The sequence below is a fragment of the Coregonus clupeaformis genome, chromosome 40 (assembly GCF_020615455.1).
Source record: "Coregonus clupeaformis isolate EN_2021a chromosome 40, ASM2061545v1, whole genome shotgun sequence".
Classification (NCBI taxonomy): Eukaryota; Metazoa; Chordata; class Actinopteri; order Salmoniformes; family Salmonidae; genus Coregonus; species Coregonus clupeaformis.
In genome coordinates this window covers 7,657,686-7,673,971 of record NC_059231.1, presented here as the reverse complement: position 1 = coordinate 7,673,971, position 16,286 = coordinate 7,657,686, and the positions used below count along the sequence as shown (strand labels likewise).

Below are 16,286 nucleotides of genomic sequence, written 5' to 3'. Positions count from 1 at the left end.
TAACAAGAGAGTTGGCTAAAGACGGCACGCTCAAGAGTTTTGGAGAGAAAAGAAAGAAGGGATACAGGTCTGTAGTTGTTGACATCGGAGGGATCGAGTGTAGGTTTTTTGAGAAGGGGTGCAACTCTCGCTCTCTTGAAGACGGAAGGGACATAGCCAGGGGTCAAGGATGAGTTGATGAGCAAGGTGAGGTAAGGGAGAAGGTCTCCGGAAATGGTCTGGAGAAGAGAGGAGGGGATAGGGTCAAGCGGGCAGGTTGTTGGGCGGCCGGCCGTCACAAGTCACAAGATTTCATCTGGAGAGAGAGGGGAGAAAGAAGTCAAAGCATAGGGTAGGGCAGTGTGAGCAGGACCAGCGGTGTCATTTGACTTAATAAATGAGGATCGGATGTCGTCAACCTTCTTTTCAAAATGGTTGACGAAGTCATCCACAGAGAGGGAGGAGGTGGGGGGGGGGGGGGGGATTCAGCAGTGAGGAGAAGGTGGCAAAGAGCTTCCTAGGGTTAGAGGCAGAGGCTTGAAATTTAGAGTGGTAGAAAGTGGCTTTAGCAGCAGAAACAGAGGAAGAAAATGTAGAGAGGAGGGAGTGAAAAGATGCCAGGTCAGCAGGGAGTCTAGTTTTCCTCCATTTCCACTCGGCTGCCCGGAGCCCTGTTCTGTGAGCTTGCAATGAGTCGTCAAGCCACGGAGCAGGAGTGGAGGACCGAGCCGGCCGGGAGGATAGGGGACATAGAGAGTCAAAAGATGCAGAAAGGGAGAAGAGGAGGGTTGAGGAGGCAGAATCAGGAGATCGGAGGGAGAAGGATTGAGCAGAGGGAAGAGATGATAGGATGGAAGAGGAGAGAGTAGCGAGATAGAGAGAGAGCGAAGGTTGCGACGGCGCATTACCATCTGAGTAGGGGCAGAGTGAGTAGTGTTGGAGGAGAGTGAGAGAGAAAAGGATACAAAGTTGTGGTCAGAGACTTGGAGGGGAGTTGCAGTGAGATTAGTAGAAGAACAGCATCTAGTAAAGATGAGGTCAAGCGTATTGCCTGCCTTGTGAGTAGGGGGAGACGGTGAGAGGGTGAGGTCAAAAGAGGAGAGGAGTGGAAAGAAGGAGGCAGAGAGAAATTAGTCAAAGGTAGACGTAAGGAGGTTAAAGTCACCCAGTACTGTGAGGGGTGAGCCATCCTCAGGAAAGGAACTTATCAAGGCATCAAGCTCATTGATGAACTCTCCAAGGGAACCTGGAGGGCGATAAATAATAAGGATGTTAAGCTTGAATGGGCTAGTGACTGTGACAGCATGGAATTCAAATGAGGAGATAGACAGATGGGTCAGGGGAGAAAGAGAGAATGTCCACTTGGGAGAGATGAGGATTCCTGTGCCACCACCCCGCTGACCAGATGCTCTCTGGGTATGCGATAACACATGGTCAGATGAGGAGAGAGCAGTAGGAGTAGCAGTGTTTTCTGTGGTAATCCATGTTTCCGTCAGCGCCAAGAAGTCGAGGGACTGGAGGGTAGCATAGGCTCTGCCTTGTTGGCCGCAGAACGGCAGTTCCAGAGGCTGCCGGAGACCTGGAACTCCACGTGGGTTGTGCGTGCAGGGACCACCAGGTTAGAGAGGCAGCAGCCACGCGGTGTGAGGCGTTTGTATGGCCTGTGCGGAGAGGAGAGTACAGGGATAGACAGACACACAGTTGACAGGCTACAAAAAAGGCTACACTAATGCAAAGGAGATCGGAATGAAATTAACTAAACATCTGGGGAAACGAGGCCTCCCTCACTAACCTTTCACTGAAACACTCAAATACAACTCTTCCAACTTCCACTTTAGAAATTATAATTGCTGTAATCTACAGTAGTTCAATGTTTCCAGGAATAGACTAACTTAGTTTATTCAGCTAGCTAACTTGGTACAGTATTCTTCTGTGAAAACCGCCCAGGGCACCGTATCCTATGACGCCATAGCTAACTAGCATGCTAGCATCCAATAACACACGGTTTAGCACCAATACTTGGTTACAACAAACTACCAATGGATCATTCATGTCTGTGTCTAGTTCCTTTCATAACGCAGAAGTAATTAAACGTTGGCTAGCTAGCACAAAGTCAGTCATGCTAGCTACACAAGTGGACTACACATCTCGAATGTTCAGAAAGTGAAGCATACGTTGCAAAATTCTCATTGACTAAAATGATACAGTACTGCTAGCTGGTAATGTTGGCTAGCTAGCAGTGGCTGCGGTGTTGACTGTTTGAAAATGTAGCTGGCTAGCTAACCTCGATAGTTTCTCTATACTACACCTTTGTCTTTGATACCAAGATAACTATGTAGCTAGCTAACTTTACACTAATCAAATTGTTCCGTTGAAATGTATTTAGTTGCTACAGTACTGCTAGCTGGTATAGTTGGCCAGCTAGCAGTGGCTGCGGTGTTGCTACCCGCTAGCTAGCTAGCTAGCTTTAATGGTCCAGGTAGTGGGTTAGCTAGCTAGCCTCGTGCTTCACCGGGCTCAGTCGAATACACTACAATACTTACCTACAATAACTACCTGGATAAACTACCTACAATACCTAACTACAATACCTACCTACAATCTAAATGCATGGTTTAAGCTTTACTCGACACATATAAAGAAGAAGCCAAGCTTACCTCCCCGCTTAGAGGAAAACAACCTCTCCCCATCGCTCCTCAGTAGGGATGGGGTGAGGTTGTGTAATGTGGCCATGACAGCTTGCTATCTAGGGTTACACCCAGCAGTTTAGTATACTCAACTTGCTCAATAGCCACATTATTCAATAAAAGTTTAGCATTGAGAGAGTGATTTGTCCCAAAAATTATGCTTTTCGTTTTTTGCGATATTTAGCATCAGCCTATTGCTAGTTACCTATTGTAAAACTGCCTGGAGCGCTATGTTAAGGGTGTCAGTTATTTATTTGACTGTCGTAGCTGAGGTGAATACTGTTGAGTCATCTTAAATGAGATTCCAGCATCCAAACTGCATGTACTGTATACTCGTGATGAATGGAAATAGACATGTTACAAAACACCAAAACTTTTGCCTAATGACATTCAGCGATTGACATTGATTAGGCCTACATTAATTTATGCGTCTTGCTGACAAATTGACCTTTTTTGTCTCTACCCTCCTCTAGGACTACACCACTGCTGGTATCCTACCCTCCTCTAGGACTACACCACTGCTGGTATCCTACCCTCTACTAGGACTACACCACTGCTGGTATCCTACCCTCCACTAGGACTACACCACTGCTGGTATCCTACCCTCTACTAGGACTACACCACTGCTGGTATCCTACCCTCTACTAGGACTACACCACTGCTGGTATCCTACCCTCCACTAGGACTACACCACTGCTGGTATCCTACCCTCCACTAGGACTACACCACTGCTGGTATCCTACCCTCCACTAGGACTACACCACTGCTGGTAACCTACCCTCTACTAGGACTACACCACTGCTGGTATCCTACCCTCCACTAGGACTACACCACTGCTGGTAGCCTACCCTCTACTAGGATTACACCACTGCTGGTAACCTACCCTCTACTAGGATTACACCACTGCTGGTAACCTACCCTCTACTAGGACTACACCACTGCTGGTATCCTACCCTCTACTAGGACTACACCACTGCTGGTATCCTACCCTCTACTAGGACTACACCACTGCTGGTATCCTACCCTCCACTAGGACTACACCACTGCTGGTATCCTACCCTCCACTAGGACTACACCACTGCTGGTATCCTACCCTCCACTAGGACTACACCACTGCTGGTAACCTACCCTCTACTAGGACTACACCACTGCTGGTATCCTACCCTCCACTAGGACTACACCACTGCTGGTATCCTACCCTCCACTAGGACTACACCACTGCTGGTAACCTACCCTCTACTAGGACTACACCACTGCTGGTAGCCTACCATCCACAAACAACAATCTATGCTTAAAGGAGCCCAGCTGAGGCCCAGATTCAGACCTACTGAGTGGACAGCGCTGCCACAGAAATAAACGGTTTAAACCATGACAGAGAGGAGGGGGTGTTCGTTTCATTTGGAAGCTTTTATTTTCACATTTACCACTGCAAAACATATTTACTACTACATTTTAAAGAAATAGGAGAATGGTTATATTAGCATTATTTAGAGACCCCCCAAGTTTGACTTTTGCTGCATTTAGGGGAGCTAACATCTCATTCAGTGGAGCTGAGCCCTCGCTGGCTCCCATCATTCCCACCTTGACTATGTGCATATGTTTCCATTATAGGCCAACTGGTATAATCCAGTTTGCGTGCTCATATCTGATATGTCAGTACATTCTGTCCTCTTTTAATCTGAACTTCCATTAAACAATATACAGTACATTACAGTTATTAAGACCTATCAAATATATGCATATAGTATCTCACAGTGAAGGAAGACATACAGTCCTACAGTCCTCCTACAGTATTATGACTTGTTTCTTTGTTCATTTCATTTAATGTAGCGATGCAATAAAGTGTATCTCGACAGTACTCTACACCAGTACAGTGTATCTCGACAGTACTCTACACCAGTACAGTGTATCTCGACAGTACTCTACACCAGTACAGTGTATCTCGACAGTACTCTAACCAGTACAGTGTATCTCGACAGTACTCTAACCAGTACAGTGTATCTCGACAGTACTCTACACCAGTACAGTGTATCTCGACAGTACTCTAACCAGTACAGTGTATCTCGACAGTACTCTAACCAGTACAGTGTATCTCGACAGTACTCTAACCAGTACAGTGTATCTCGACAGTACTCTAACCAGTACAGTGTATCTCGACAGTACTCTAACCAGTACAGTGTATCTCGACAGTACTCTAACCAGTACAGTGTATCTCGACAGTACTCTAACCAGTACAGTGTATCTCGACAGTACTCTAACCAGTACAGTGTGTGGACTCTTCCTTTCATTTTTACAGAACATTTAGTATTTGGATCTGCAGCATCTGTTCCAAAGCCGTGGGTCCTCTGGTGCAGCTATAGGGTCCTCTGGTGCAGCTATAGGGTCCTCTGGTGCAGCTATAGGGTCCTCTGGTGCAGCTATAGGGTCCTCTGGTGCAGCTATAGGGTCCTCTGGTGCAGCTGAGTACTGTCGAGATACACTGTACTGGTTAGAGTACTGTCGAGATACACTGTACTGGTTAGAGTACTGTCGAGATACACTGTACTGGTTAGAGTACTGTCGAGATACACTGTACTGGTTAGAGTACTGTCGAGATACACTGTACTGGTGTAGAGTACTGTCGAGATACACTGTACTGGTGTAGAGTACTGTCGAGATACACTGTACTGGTGTAGAGTACTGTCGAGATACACTGTACTGTAAGGTCCTCTGGTGCAGCTATAAGGTCCTCTGGTGCAGCTATAAGGTCCTCTGGTGCAGCTATAAGGTCCTCTGGTGCAGCTATAAGGTCCTCTGGTGCAGCTATAAGGTCCTCTGGTGCAGCTATAAGGTCCTCTGGTGCAGCTATAAGGTCCTCTGGTGCAGCTCGGCCACCCGTCTCAGAGCATCTCTCTGGTAAGAACACATCCTGGTCCTCCTGCTCACCTCCATCCACTGGACCAGCTCCACACAGCCCAGTGTATTCTCAGCCTGGACCAGCTCCACACAGCCCAGTGTATTCTCAGCCTGGAGGGGGGAAAACATACAGTATTCATACTATACTTTATAGTACTGACCCACTGGACCAGGACCAGCTCCACACAGACTACTAACTCTGACCCATTGGACCAGCGCCACACAGACTACTAACTCTGACCCATTGGACCAGGACCAGCGCCACACAGACTACTAACTCTGACCCACTGGACCAGCGCCACACAGCCCAGTGTATTCTCAGCCTGGAGGGGGGAAAACATACAGTATTCATACTATACTTTATAGTACTGACCCACTGGACCAGGACCAGCGCCACACAGACTACTAACTCTGACCCACTGGACCAGCGCCACACAGACTACTAACTCTGACCCACTGGACCAGCGCCACACAGACTACTAACTCTGACCCACTGGACCAGCGCCACACAGACTACTAACTCTGACCCACTGGACCAGGACCAGCGCCACACAGACTACTAACTCTGACCCACTGGACCAGCGCCACACAGACTACTAACTCTGACCCATTGGACCAGCTCCACACAGACTACTAACTCTGACCCACTGGACCAGCGCCACACAGACTACTAACTCTGACCCACTGGACCAGCTCCACACAGACTACTAACTCTGACCCATTGGACCAGGACAGCGCACAGACTACTAACTGACCCACTGGCCGGCCAGCGCCACACAGACTACTAACTCTGACCCACTGGACAGCGCACACAGACTACTAACTCGACCCACAGGACCAGCGCCACACAGACTACTAACTCTGACCCATTGGACCAGCGACACAGACTAGACCCACTGGACCAGCGCCACAGACTACTAACTCGACCCACTGCGACCAGCGAAGCTATGACACTGACCAGCGCCACACAGACTACTAACTCTGACCCACTGGACCAGCGCCACACAGACTACTAACTCTGACCCACAGGACCAGCGCCACACAGACTACTAACTCTGACCCATTGGACCAGCGCCACACAGACTACTAACTCTGACCCACTGGACCAGCGCCACACAGACTACTAACTCTGACCCACTGGACCAGCGCCACACAGACTACTAACTCTGACCCACTGGACCAGCTCCACACAGACTACTAACTCTGACCCATTGGACCAGCGCCACACAGACTACTAACTCTGACCCACTGGACCAGCGCCACACAGACTACTAACTCTGACCCATTGGACCAGCGCCACACAGACTACTAACTCTGACCCATTGGACCAGCTCCACACAGCCCAGCAATGTCCTATTCGGCTCAAACAAGCTGAGAGTGAGGTTCTAGAAAGAGGACTGACTTTCATACCAACTCCTAAACAGGTGGACCGCGGAGACCTCCGGAGGGATCTACACATCTATCATAGAAGTTTGAAATTATTAGACCATTTTGATTATGAAATAGATTTTCCCCGTACACCATTTCCAAACCCCTCACATTGGGAACCTAAGTTGGAGTCAGTGTCAGAATCTATACAGACCCTTATATGTAGGGATGTGGATTCCTTTTCACAATTCAGACCCAGACCTGTAAATCAGTTTAATCTTACAAATCAACAGAATCATTGAGCAGCAATCAGAATATAATGCTTAAAGCAGCAGATAAGGGGTCTCAGATTGTTATAATGGATAAAGATCTAATAGACCATTAGATCAAGTCAAACACTATTTTTACATTTACATTTTAGTCATTTAGCAGACGCTCTTATCCAGAGCGACTTACAGTTAGTGAATACATATTTTTTTATACTGGCCCCCCGTGGGAATTGAACCCACAACCCTGGCGTTGCAAACGCCATGCTCTATCAACTGAGCTACATCCCTGCCGGCCATTCCCTCCCCTACCCTGGACGACGCTGGGCCAATTGTGCGCCGCCCATGAGTCTCCCGGTCGCGGCCGGCTGCGACAGAGCCTGAATTCGAACCAGGATCTCTAGTGGCACAGTTAGCACTGCGATGCAGTGCCTTAGACCACTGCGCCACTCAGGAGTTAGGGAACCTATGTCCCGTTGCTCCACTCAACACACCTGGAAACACAAAGATGAATCCAGGAGATAGTGAGTCAACCACTGTGACCCCCATGCCTAACCCTAACCTCTGTGACCCCCATGCCTAACCCTAACCACTGTGACCCCTATGCCTAACCCTAACCACTGTGACCCCCATGCCTAACCCTAACCTCTAGGGAGATCCAGATGTCCTTACCTAAACCTAAAACTATAACAAATATCTGTCTACAAATTATTTAGAATATACTCTCCTATTTTCGATTAAAATAACGCCCCTTTTTCATTCTTATTTTTTTATTGTCTTTATTAATCTAGTTTTTTTCTTTGTGTGTTAATTTGTAGCATTTTGAGGGGATCGTTATATGGACGGTGCTAGCTTGACATCTACGGCTATCGAGTGTACAGTCCCTTAATCTAACCCACTGGACCAACTCCACACAGCCCAGTCCCCTAATCTAACCCACTGGACCAGCTCCACACAGCCCAGTCCCCTAATCTAACCCACTGGACCGTCTCCACACAGCCCAGTCCCCTAATCTAACCCACTGGACCAGCTCCACACAGCCCAGTCCCCTAATCTAACCCACTGGACCAGCTCCACACAGCCCGGTCCCCTAATCTAACCCACTGGACCAGCTCCACACAGCCCAGTCCCCTAATCTAACCCACTGGACCGTCTCCACACAGCCCGGTCCCCTAATCTAACCCACTGGACCAGCTCCACACAGCCCAGTCCCCTAATCTAACCCACTGGACCAGCTCCACACAGCCCGGTCCCCTAATCTAACCCACTGGACCAGCTCCACACAGCCCGGTCCCCAATCTAACCCACTGGACCAGCTCCACACAGCCCAGTCCCCTAATCTAACCCACTGGACCAGCTCCACACAGCCCAGTCCCCTAATCCCAACCCACTGGACCAGCTCCACACAGGCCAGTCCCTCAATCCAACCCACTGGACCAGCTCCACACAGCCCAGTCCCCTAATCTAACCCACTGGACCAGCTCCACACAGCCCAGTCCCCTAATCCAACCCACTGGACCAGCTCCACACAGCCCAGTCCCCCTAATCTAACCCACTGGACCAGCTCCACACAGCCCAGTCCCCTAATCTAACCCACTGGACCAGCTCCACACAGCCCAGTCCCCTAATCTAACCCACTGGACCAGCTCCACACAGCCCAGTCCCCTAATCTAACCCACTGGACCAGCTCCACACAGCCCAGTCCCCTAATCTAACCCACTGGACCAGCTCCACACAGCCCGGTCCCCTAATCTAACCCACTGGACCAGCTCCACACAGCCCGGTCCCCTAATCTAACCCACTGGACCAGCTCCACACAGCCCAGTCCCCTAATCTAATCCACTGGACCAGCTCCACACAGCCCAGTCCCCTAATCTAACCCACTGGACCAGCTCCACACAGCCCAGTCCCTAATCTAACCCACTGGACCAGCTCCACACAGCCCAGTCCCCTAATCTAACCCACTGGACCAGCTCCACACAGCCCAGTCCCCTAATCTAACCCACTGGACCAGCTCCACACAGCCCAGTCCCCTAATCTAACCCACTGGACCAGCTCCACACAGCCCAGTCCCCTAATCTAACCCACTGGACCAGCTCCACACAGCCCAGTCCCCTAATCCAACCCACTGGACCAGCTCCACACAGCCCAGTCCCTAATCCCAACCCACTGGACCAGCTCCACACAGCCCAGTCCCCTAATCTAACCCACTGGACCAGCTCCACACAGCCCAGTCCCCTAATCTAACCCACTGGACCAGCTCCACACAGCCCAGTCCCCTAATCTAACCCAACACTAGGGATATAGCATGCTATAGGGAAAGTGTTGTGGAGTACGGTGCTGTGTGTGTTCTCACCACGCGGTTGATATCAGCCATCAGTAGACTTCTCCTGTCTAGATGGATGTTCAGGACTGTAGTTTCTACCCAGGCATCGTCTGTGTTCCTGACGTCATCTACGTAGCCCTCATGGACCTGCAGGAAACAGAACAGCAACTTCCCTCAGCTATCACCAGTCTGATGCTGGTACTGGTATTGACCTGTATATAGAGTTTTTACTCTTGTGTGTATTTTTACCTGATTTAGGCCAGGATTCAATCAGATCGCTGGTTATAGACATTACAGCTTTTAAAAGGCAGTGTTCCCACGTTAGCGGAGACTGCATTCACGGTAAACGATGCATTTGTCAGCTCAATCTTAAATCACATTTACATTTCTATGGCGGAATCTGTAACGCTTCATCTTTCCAGATTGAATAGAGCCCTCTGAGTTAGTGTGTTTCACCCTGCTGTATCCTCTGTACGTGACAAATACACTTTGACTTGTTTTAATTTAAATATAATAAATAAATATGTCATTTAGCAGACACTTTATTCCAAAGCGACTTACAGTCATGTGTGCATAAATTTTTACGTATGGGTGGTCCCGGGGATCGAACCCACAACCCTGGCGTTACAAGTGCCATGCTCTACCAATTGAGCTACAGAGGACCACAAATTTGATTTGACAAGCACAGCTACTAACTAGAATGGTGACATGAGAGACTGTCATTTTAAATGAATAGACTTATTACATGAGCGGTTTGGTTCTTGCAGTATACAGTATAATCTGTGGCCATGCCTCATGGTACCACCACCACCACCCTAACCCTAACCCCTAACCCCTAACCCTAACCCTAACCCCTAACCCTAACCCTAACCCCTAACCCCATTGGGCTTCTATTGAGCTTGAGGACTGTAGCCGGTCATGTGTACCTTGGTTCCCTCTACCACCTTAGCTTTTATCCTGTCATAGATCTTCTGCCCCATAATCCTCAGTAATGTGTCTGGCAGGGGCTTGTCTGATTGGACAGGACCCTTGAAGGAAACAAAAGAGTTTGTCAGTAGGTATCAACACTCTCGGATTTAATGATTTAATGTCATAGAACCTCGATCTCGATCTCCAAGCTTCCTCAAATAGAGCGTAAAGATTAGTATCTTTCTCCTTGTCAACTATGTAAAAGGCTTTCATCAAAGCACACCGAGTCCACATACATACTGTGCAGCCCCTGTACTCACCCCAGGTAGCGTCCAGAGCCCATCCACCTGGTCCCAGACTGCCAGGAACTCCAGAGCAGATCTCTCACTATCTCTCCAGCTGTAGATCCATCAACAACAGGTTAATATTATATTATAAACTATTAAAGCAGATCTCTCACTATCTCTCCAGCTGTAGATCCATCAACAACAGGTTAATATTATATTATAAACTATTAAAGCAGATCTCTCACTATCTCTCCAGCTGTAGATCCATCAACAACAGGTTAATATTATATTATAAACTATTAAAGCAGATCTCTCCAGCTGTAGATCCATCAACAACAGGTTAACATTATATTATAAACTATTAAAGCAGATCTCTCACTATCTCTCCATCTGTAGATCCATCAACAACAGGTTAATATTATATTATAAACTATTAAAGCAGATCTCTCACTATCTCTCCAGCTGTAGATCCATCAACAACAGGTTAATATTATATTATAAACTATTAAAGCAGATCTCTCACTATCTCTCCATCTGTAGATCCATCAACAACAGGTTAATATTATATTATAAACTATTAAAGCAGATCTCTCACTATCTCTCCAGCTGTAGATCCATCAACAACAGGTTAATATTATATTATAAACTATTAAAGCAGATCTCTCACTATCTCTCCATCTGTAGATCCATCAACAACAGGTTAATATTATATTATAAACTATTAAAGCAGATCTCTCCAGCTGTAGATCCATCAACAACAGGTTAATATTATATTATAAACTATTAAAGCAGATCTCTCACTATCTCTCCAGCTGTAGATCCATCAACAACAGGTTAATATTATATTATAAACTATTAAAGCAGATCTCTCACTATCTCTCCAGCTGTAGATCCATCAACAACAGGTTAATATTATATTATAAACTATTAAAGCAGATCTCTCACTATCTCTCCAGCTGTAGATCCATCAACAACAGGTTAATATTATATTATAAACTATTAAAGCAGATCTCTCACTATCTCTCCAGCTGTAGATCCATCAACAACAGGTTAATATTATATTATAAACTATTAAAGCAGATCTCTCACTATCTCTCCAGCTGTAGATCCATCAACAACATGTTAATATTATATTATAAACTATTAAAGCAGATCTCTCCAGCTGTAGATCCATCAACAACAGGTTAATATTATATTATAAACTATTAAAGCAGATCTCTCACTATCTCTCCAGCTGTAGATCCATCAACAACAGGTTAATATTATATTATAAACTATTAAAGCAGATCTCTCCAGCTGTAGATCCATCAACAACAGGTTAATATTATATTATAAACTATTAAAGCAGATCTCTCACTATCTCTCCAGCTGTAGATCCATCAACAACAGGTTAATATTATATTATAAACTATTAAAGCAGATCTCTCACTATCTCTCCAGCTGTAGATCCATCAACAACAGGTTAATATTATATTATAAACTATTAAAGCAGATCTCTCACTATCTCTCCATCTGTAGATCCATCAACAACAGGTTAATATTATATTATAAACTATTAAAGCAGATCTCTCACTATCTCTCCAGCTGTAGATCCATCAACAACAGGTTAATATTATATTATAAACTATTAAAGCAGATCTCTTAATAGATCATCAACAACAGGGTACACTGAAACAACCCACTATCCATCACAGAAAACTACACATGGTTTATTCTCCTCAGAGAGGTTTATCCTCTAGCTAACTAAACTAAGAGTGTTTCCCAAATGGCACCCTATTTCCGATGAAGTGCACTCTATCTGTGGAGCCTCGTACCGTGTGAGGACAGGGTCCAGGATCAGGTTTGGACCCAGACAGGTCAGTACCCCTCTTCCTCTCATGCCTGTCCTGCCTCCTGGGTTTCTACACAGATGACTGATATTAGACAACAAAACACATTGATTAAAACATGGTTATAAGCTGTTTCTAAGTGTTATTTGGTGTCTTCATACCTGTAGCTCTTCACAGAATCAGGTTCTGATCTGAGGAAAGGATATTGGGATAAAACAGACACAAATAATGTCATGTGATCCCAGAGGAAGAATTACACTGTGGGCTCCTCATCTATCGCTTCCTGGCCCAAACAACTCACTCATCCATCTGTTCCTGGCTGTCACCGTTCAGAACTCCTTAAACAACTCAACCATCCATCTGTTCCTGGCTGTCACCGTTCAGAACTCCTTAAACAACTCATCCATCCATCTGTTCCTGGCTGTCACCGTTCAGAACTCCTTAAACAACTCATCCATCCATCTGTTCCTGGCTGTCACCGTTCAGAACTCCTTAAACAACTCATCCATCCATCTGTTCCTGGCTGTCACCGTTCAGAACTCCTTAAACAACTCACCCATCCATCTGTTCCTGGCTGTCACCGTTCAGAACTCCTTAAACAACTCATCCATCCATCTGTTCCTGGCTGTCACCGTTCAGAACTCCTTAAACAACTCACCCATCCATCTGTTCCTGGCTGTCACCGTTCAGAACTCCTTAAACAACTCATCCATCCATCTGTTCCTGGCTGTCACCGTTCAGAACTCCTTAAACAACTCATCCATCCATCTGTTCCTGGCTGTCACCGTTCAGAACTCCTTAAACAACTCATCCATCCATCTGTTCCTGGCTGTCACCGTTCAGAACTCCTTAAACAACTCACCCATCCATCTGTTCCTGGCTGTCACCGTTCAGAACTCCTTAAACAACTCAACCATCCATCTGTTCCTGGCTGTCACCGTTCAGAACTCCTTAAACAACTCATCCATCCATCTGTTCCTGGCTGTCACCGTTCAGAACTCCTTAAACAACTCATCCATCCATCTGTTCCTGGCTGTCACCGTTCAGAACTCCTTAAACAACTCACCCATCCATCTGTTCCTGGCTGTCACCGTTCAGAACTCCTTAAACAACTCATCCATCCATCTGTTCCTGGCTGTCACCGTTCAGAACTCCTTAAACAACTCATCCATCCATCTGTTCCTGGCTGTCACCGTTCAGAACTCCTTAAACAACTCACCCATCCATCTGTTCCTGGCTGTCACCATTCAGAACTCCTTAAACAACTCATCCATCCATCTGTTCCTGGCTGTCACCGTTCAGAACTCCTTAAACAACTCACCCATCCATCTGTTCCTGGCTGTCACCGTTCAGAACTCCTTAAACAACTCACCCATCCATCTGTTCCTGGCTGTCACCGTTCAGAACAGGAGGACTGTAAAGGATTAAGTCAACCTGGAACAGAGGAGATGATATTGTTACATGTTTCTAATGGTTTCAATAAGAACATTAGAAACGTCTGGAGATGTTTAACTGCAGTAACTCAGGCTGTGTCTGAAATGGCACCATATTCCTGTATAGTGCCATACTGCTATGGGCTCTGGTCAAAAGAAGTTAACTATAGGAACAGGGTGTGATTTCAAACACAGCCTTAGTAACTCTACTGTGAGGTATAATATTAGTCAGGCATCTCCCAGGGCACCTTCTCCTCTAGGAGTTATAATATTAGTCAGGCACCTCCCAGGGCACCCTCTCCTCTAGGAGTTATAATATTAGTCAGGCATCTCCCAGGGCACCCTCTCCTCTAGGAGTTATAATATTAGTCAGGCACCTCCCAGGGCACCTTCTCCTCTAGGAGTTATAATATTAGTCAGGCATCTCCCAGGGCACCTTCTCCTCTAGGAGTTATAATATTAGTCAGGCATCTCCCAGGGCACCCTCTCCTCTAGGAGTTATAATATTAGTCAGGCATCTCCCAGGGCACCCTCTCCTCTAGGAGTTATAATATTAGTCAGGCATCTCCCAGGGCACCCTCTCCTCTAGGAGTTATAATATTAGTCAGGCATCTCCCAGGGCACCCTCTCCTCTAGGAGTTATAATATTAGTCAGGCATCTCCCAGGGCACCTTCTCCTCTAGGAGTTATAATATTAGTCAGGCATCTCCCAGGGCACCTTCTCCTCTAGGAGTTATAATATTAGTCAGGCATCTCCCAGGGCACCTTCTCCTATTAGGTCATTTAAGTCAGGCACCTCCCAGGGCACCTTCTCCTCAACAACAGGGAAGCGAGGGATGGTACTGTCAGGGTAGTCCAGACGCCGGGCGTTGACATGGTAAAACGTCTTCTCTCTCTCTGACTTCTCCTGTCTATGGGGTTCATTGGGTTCACTTTCAGACCTCTTCAGTTCACCAGGTGAGGCTAGATAGATCATACAGAGGACAAGATGAAAATACAGCTATCTATCTACAGTATTTACTGTATCTACGGTTACAGACTCCAGTGAGAGGGGGAATAATGTTCTACTCCAGAAATCAGGACCTCACCCAGCTGTGGAGCGTCCTCTTTAGAGTGTAGGCCCTGAGCTTTGAGGGTGTCCATGATCCACTGGAGAGCTCTGGCTGACTGGGAGACCTGGAGAAATGATAACAATAGTCCTGAATGTGTTTCAAATGTGACTTTATAAACACAGTATGTCAGAGTGATGGGTAAAGTGATGTGCGGGTCAGCACCTGCTCCTCCAGTCGGGTCAGTCTCTTCACTATGGCAACCGACCCTCTGGCCTCCTCGCTCTGTAGCAGCTCTGTCATGGTGCCAACCCTGGGGGGGAAGACACACTGAATCACTGGAGTCACAGGAATCACTGGAGAAGTCCTGATGTTCAAGCCTAAGTGTCAGGCAGTTTGTGCATTCAACAACAGGCCAGACAAGACCAGTTGGACTGCAGTTGGAACAGAGTAGTAGCCAGGTTGGTTATCTATTGCAGAAAAAAACACTTCATCAAAATATATTAATAAGGTACTTGTCAGCGGTGTCTGTGATGCGTTGCTCCATGCTCTGGCTCTGCTGCTGTCTGCAGGAGAGAAGGTAGTTATCCTTCATAAAGGATTCCCACGACAACAACTCCTCCTCCTCCACCTCAGGCAGCTCCTCCTCTGGAGAGGAGAGGAAGAGAGAGGACAGGAGGAGAGTGGAGAGGAGACGGGAGGAGAGAATGGAGAGGAGAGGAGGAGAGTGAAGTGGAGAGGAGGAGACAGGAGATGAGGAGAGTGGAGAGGAGAGGAGGAGAGTGGAGAGGAGGAGAGAAGAGAGGAGGAGAGTGGAGAGGAGGAGAGTGGAGAGGAGAGAAGAGAGGAGGCCAGTGGAGAGGAGAGGAGAGAGTAGGAGAGTGGAGAGGAGGAGAGAAGAGAGGAGAGGAGGGATGAGAGGAGGAGAGTGGAGAGGAGAGGAAGAGAGTGGAGAAGAGAGGAGGATAATGGAGAGGAGGAGAGAAAAGAAGAGAGGAGAAGAGTGGAGAGGAGGAAGGGTGGAGAGGTGAGAGGATAGAGGAGAGAGGAGATAGGAGTGGAGGCCAGTGGAGAGGAAAGGAGAGAGTAGGAGAGGAGAGGAGAAGAGTGGAGAGGAGGAGAGGTGAGGAGAGAGGAGAGAAGAGAGGAGGAGAGTGGAGAGGAGGGAAGTGGATAGGAGGAGAGTGGTGAGGTGAGAGGATAGAGGAGATAGGAGTGGAGGAGAGTGGAGCGGAGAGGAGAGTGGAGAGAGGAGGAG

The 16,286-nt window shown here is 47.1% G+C and overlaps 1 protein-coding gene across 1 annotated transcript in view; it reads right to left on the bottom strand.

The window, feature by feature from the left end:
- Window positions 1–4,174: 4,174 nt before the first annotated feature.
- trpm2 (transient receptor potential cation channel, subfamily M, member 2) overlaps window positions 4,175–16,286 on the bottom strand; it is a 134,008-nt gene continuing 121,896 nt past the window's right edge. The window contains exons 23-33 of the mRNA XM_041868944.2: window positions 15,544–15,676; window positions 15,254–15,341; window positions 15,068–15,155; window positions 14,776–14,942; window positions 13,919–13,980; window positions 12,708–12,737; window positions 12,532–12,618; window positions 10,751–10,829; window positions 10,448–10,549; window positions 9,552–9,668; window positions 4,175–5,672 (exon numbers count right to left, since the gene is read on the bottom strand). Of these exons, the coding sequence (XP_041724878.2) occupies window positions 5,511–5,672; window positions 9,552–9,668; window positions 10,448–10,549; window positions 10,751–10,829; window positions 12,532–12,618; window positions 12,708–12,737; window positions 13,919–13,980; window positions 14,776–14,942; window positions 15,068–15,155; window positions 15,254–15,341; window positions 15,544–15,676 (1,115 nt within the window). The 3' untranslated portion in view covers window positions 4,175–5,510. The remainder of the gene's footprint in view (window positions 5,673–9,551; window positions 9,669–10,447; window positions 10,550–10,750; window positions 10,830–12,531; window positions 12,619–12,707; window positions 12,738–13,918; window positions 13,981–14,775; window positions 14,943–15,067; window positions 15,156–15,253; window positions 15,342–15,543; window positions 15,677–16,286) is intronic.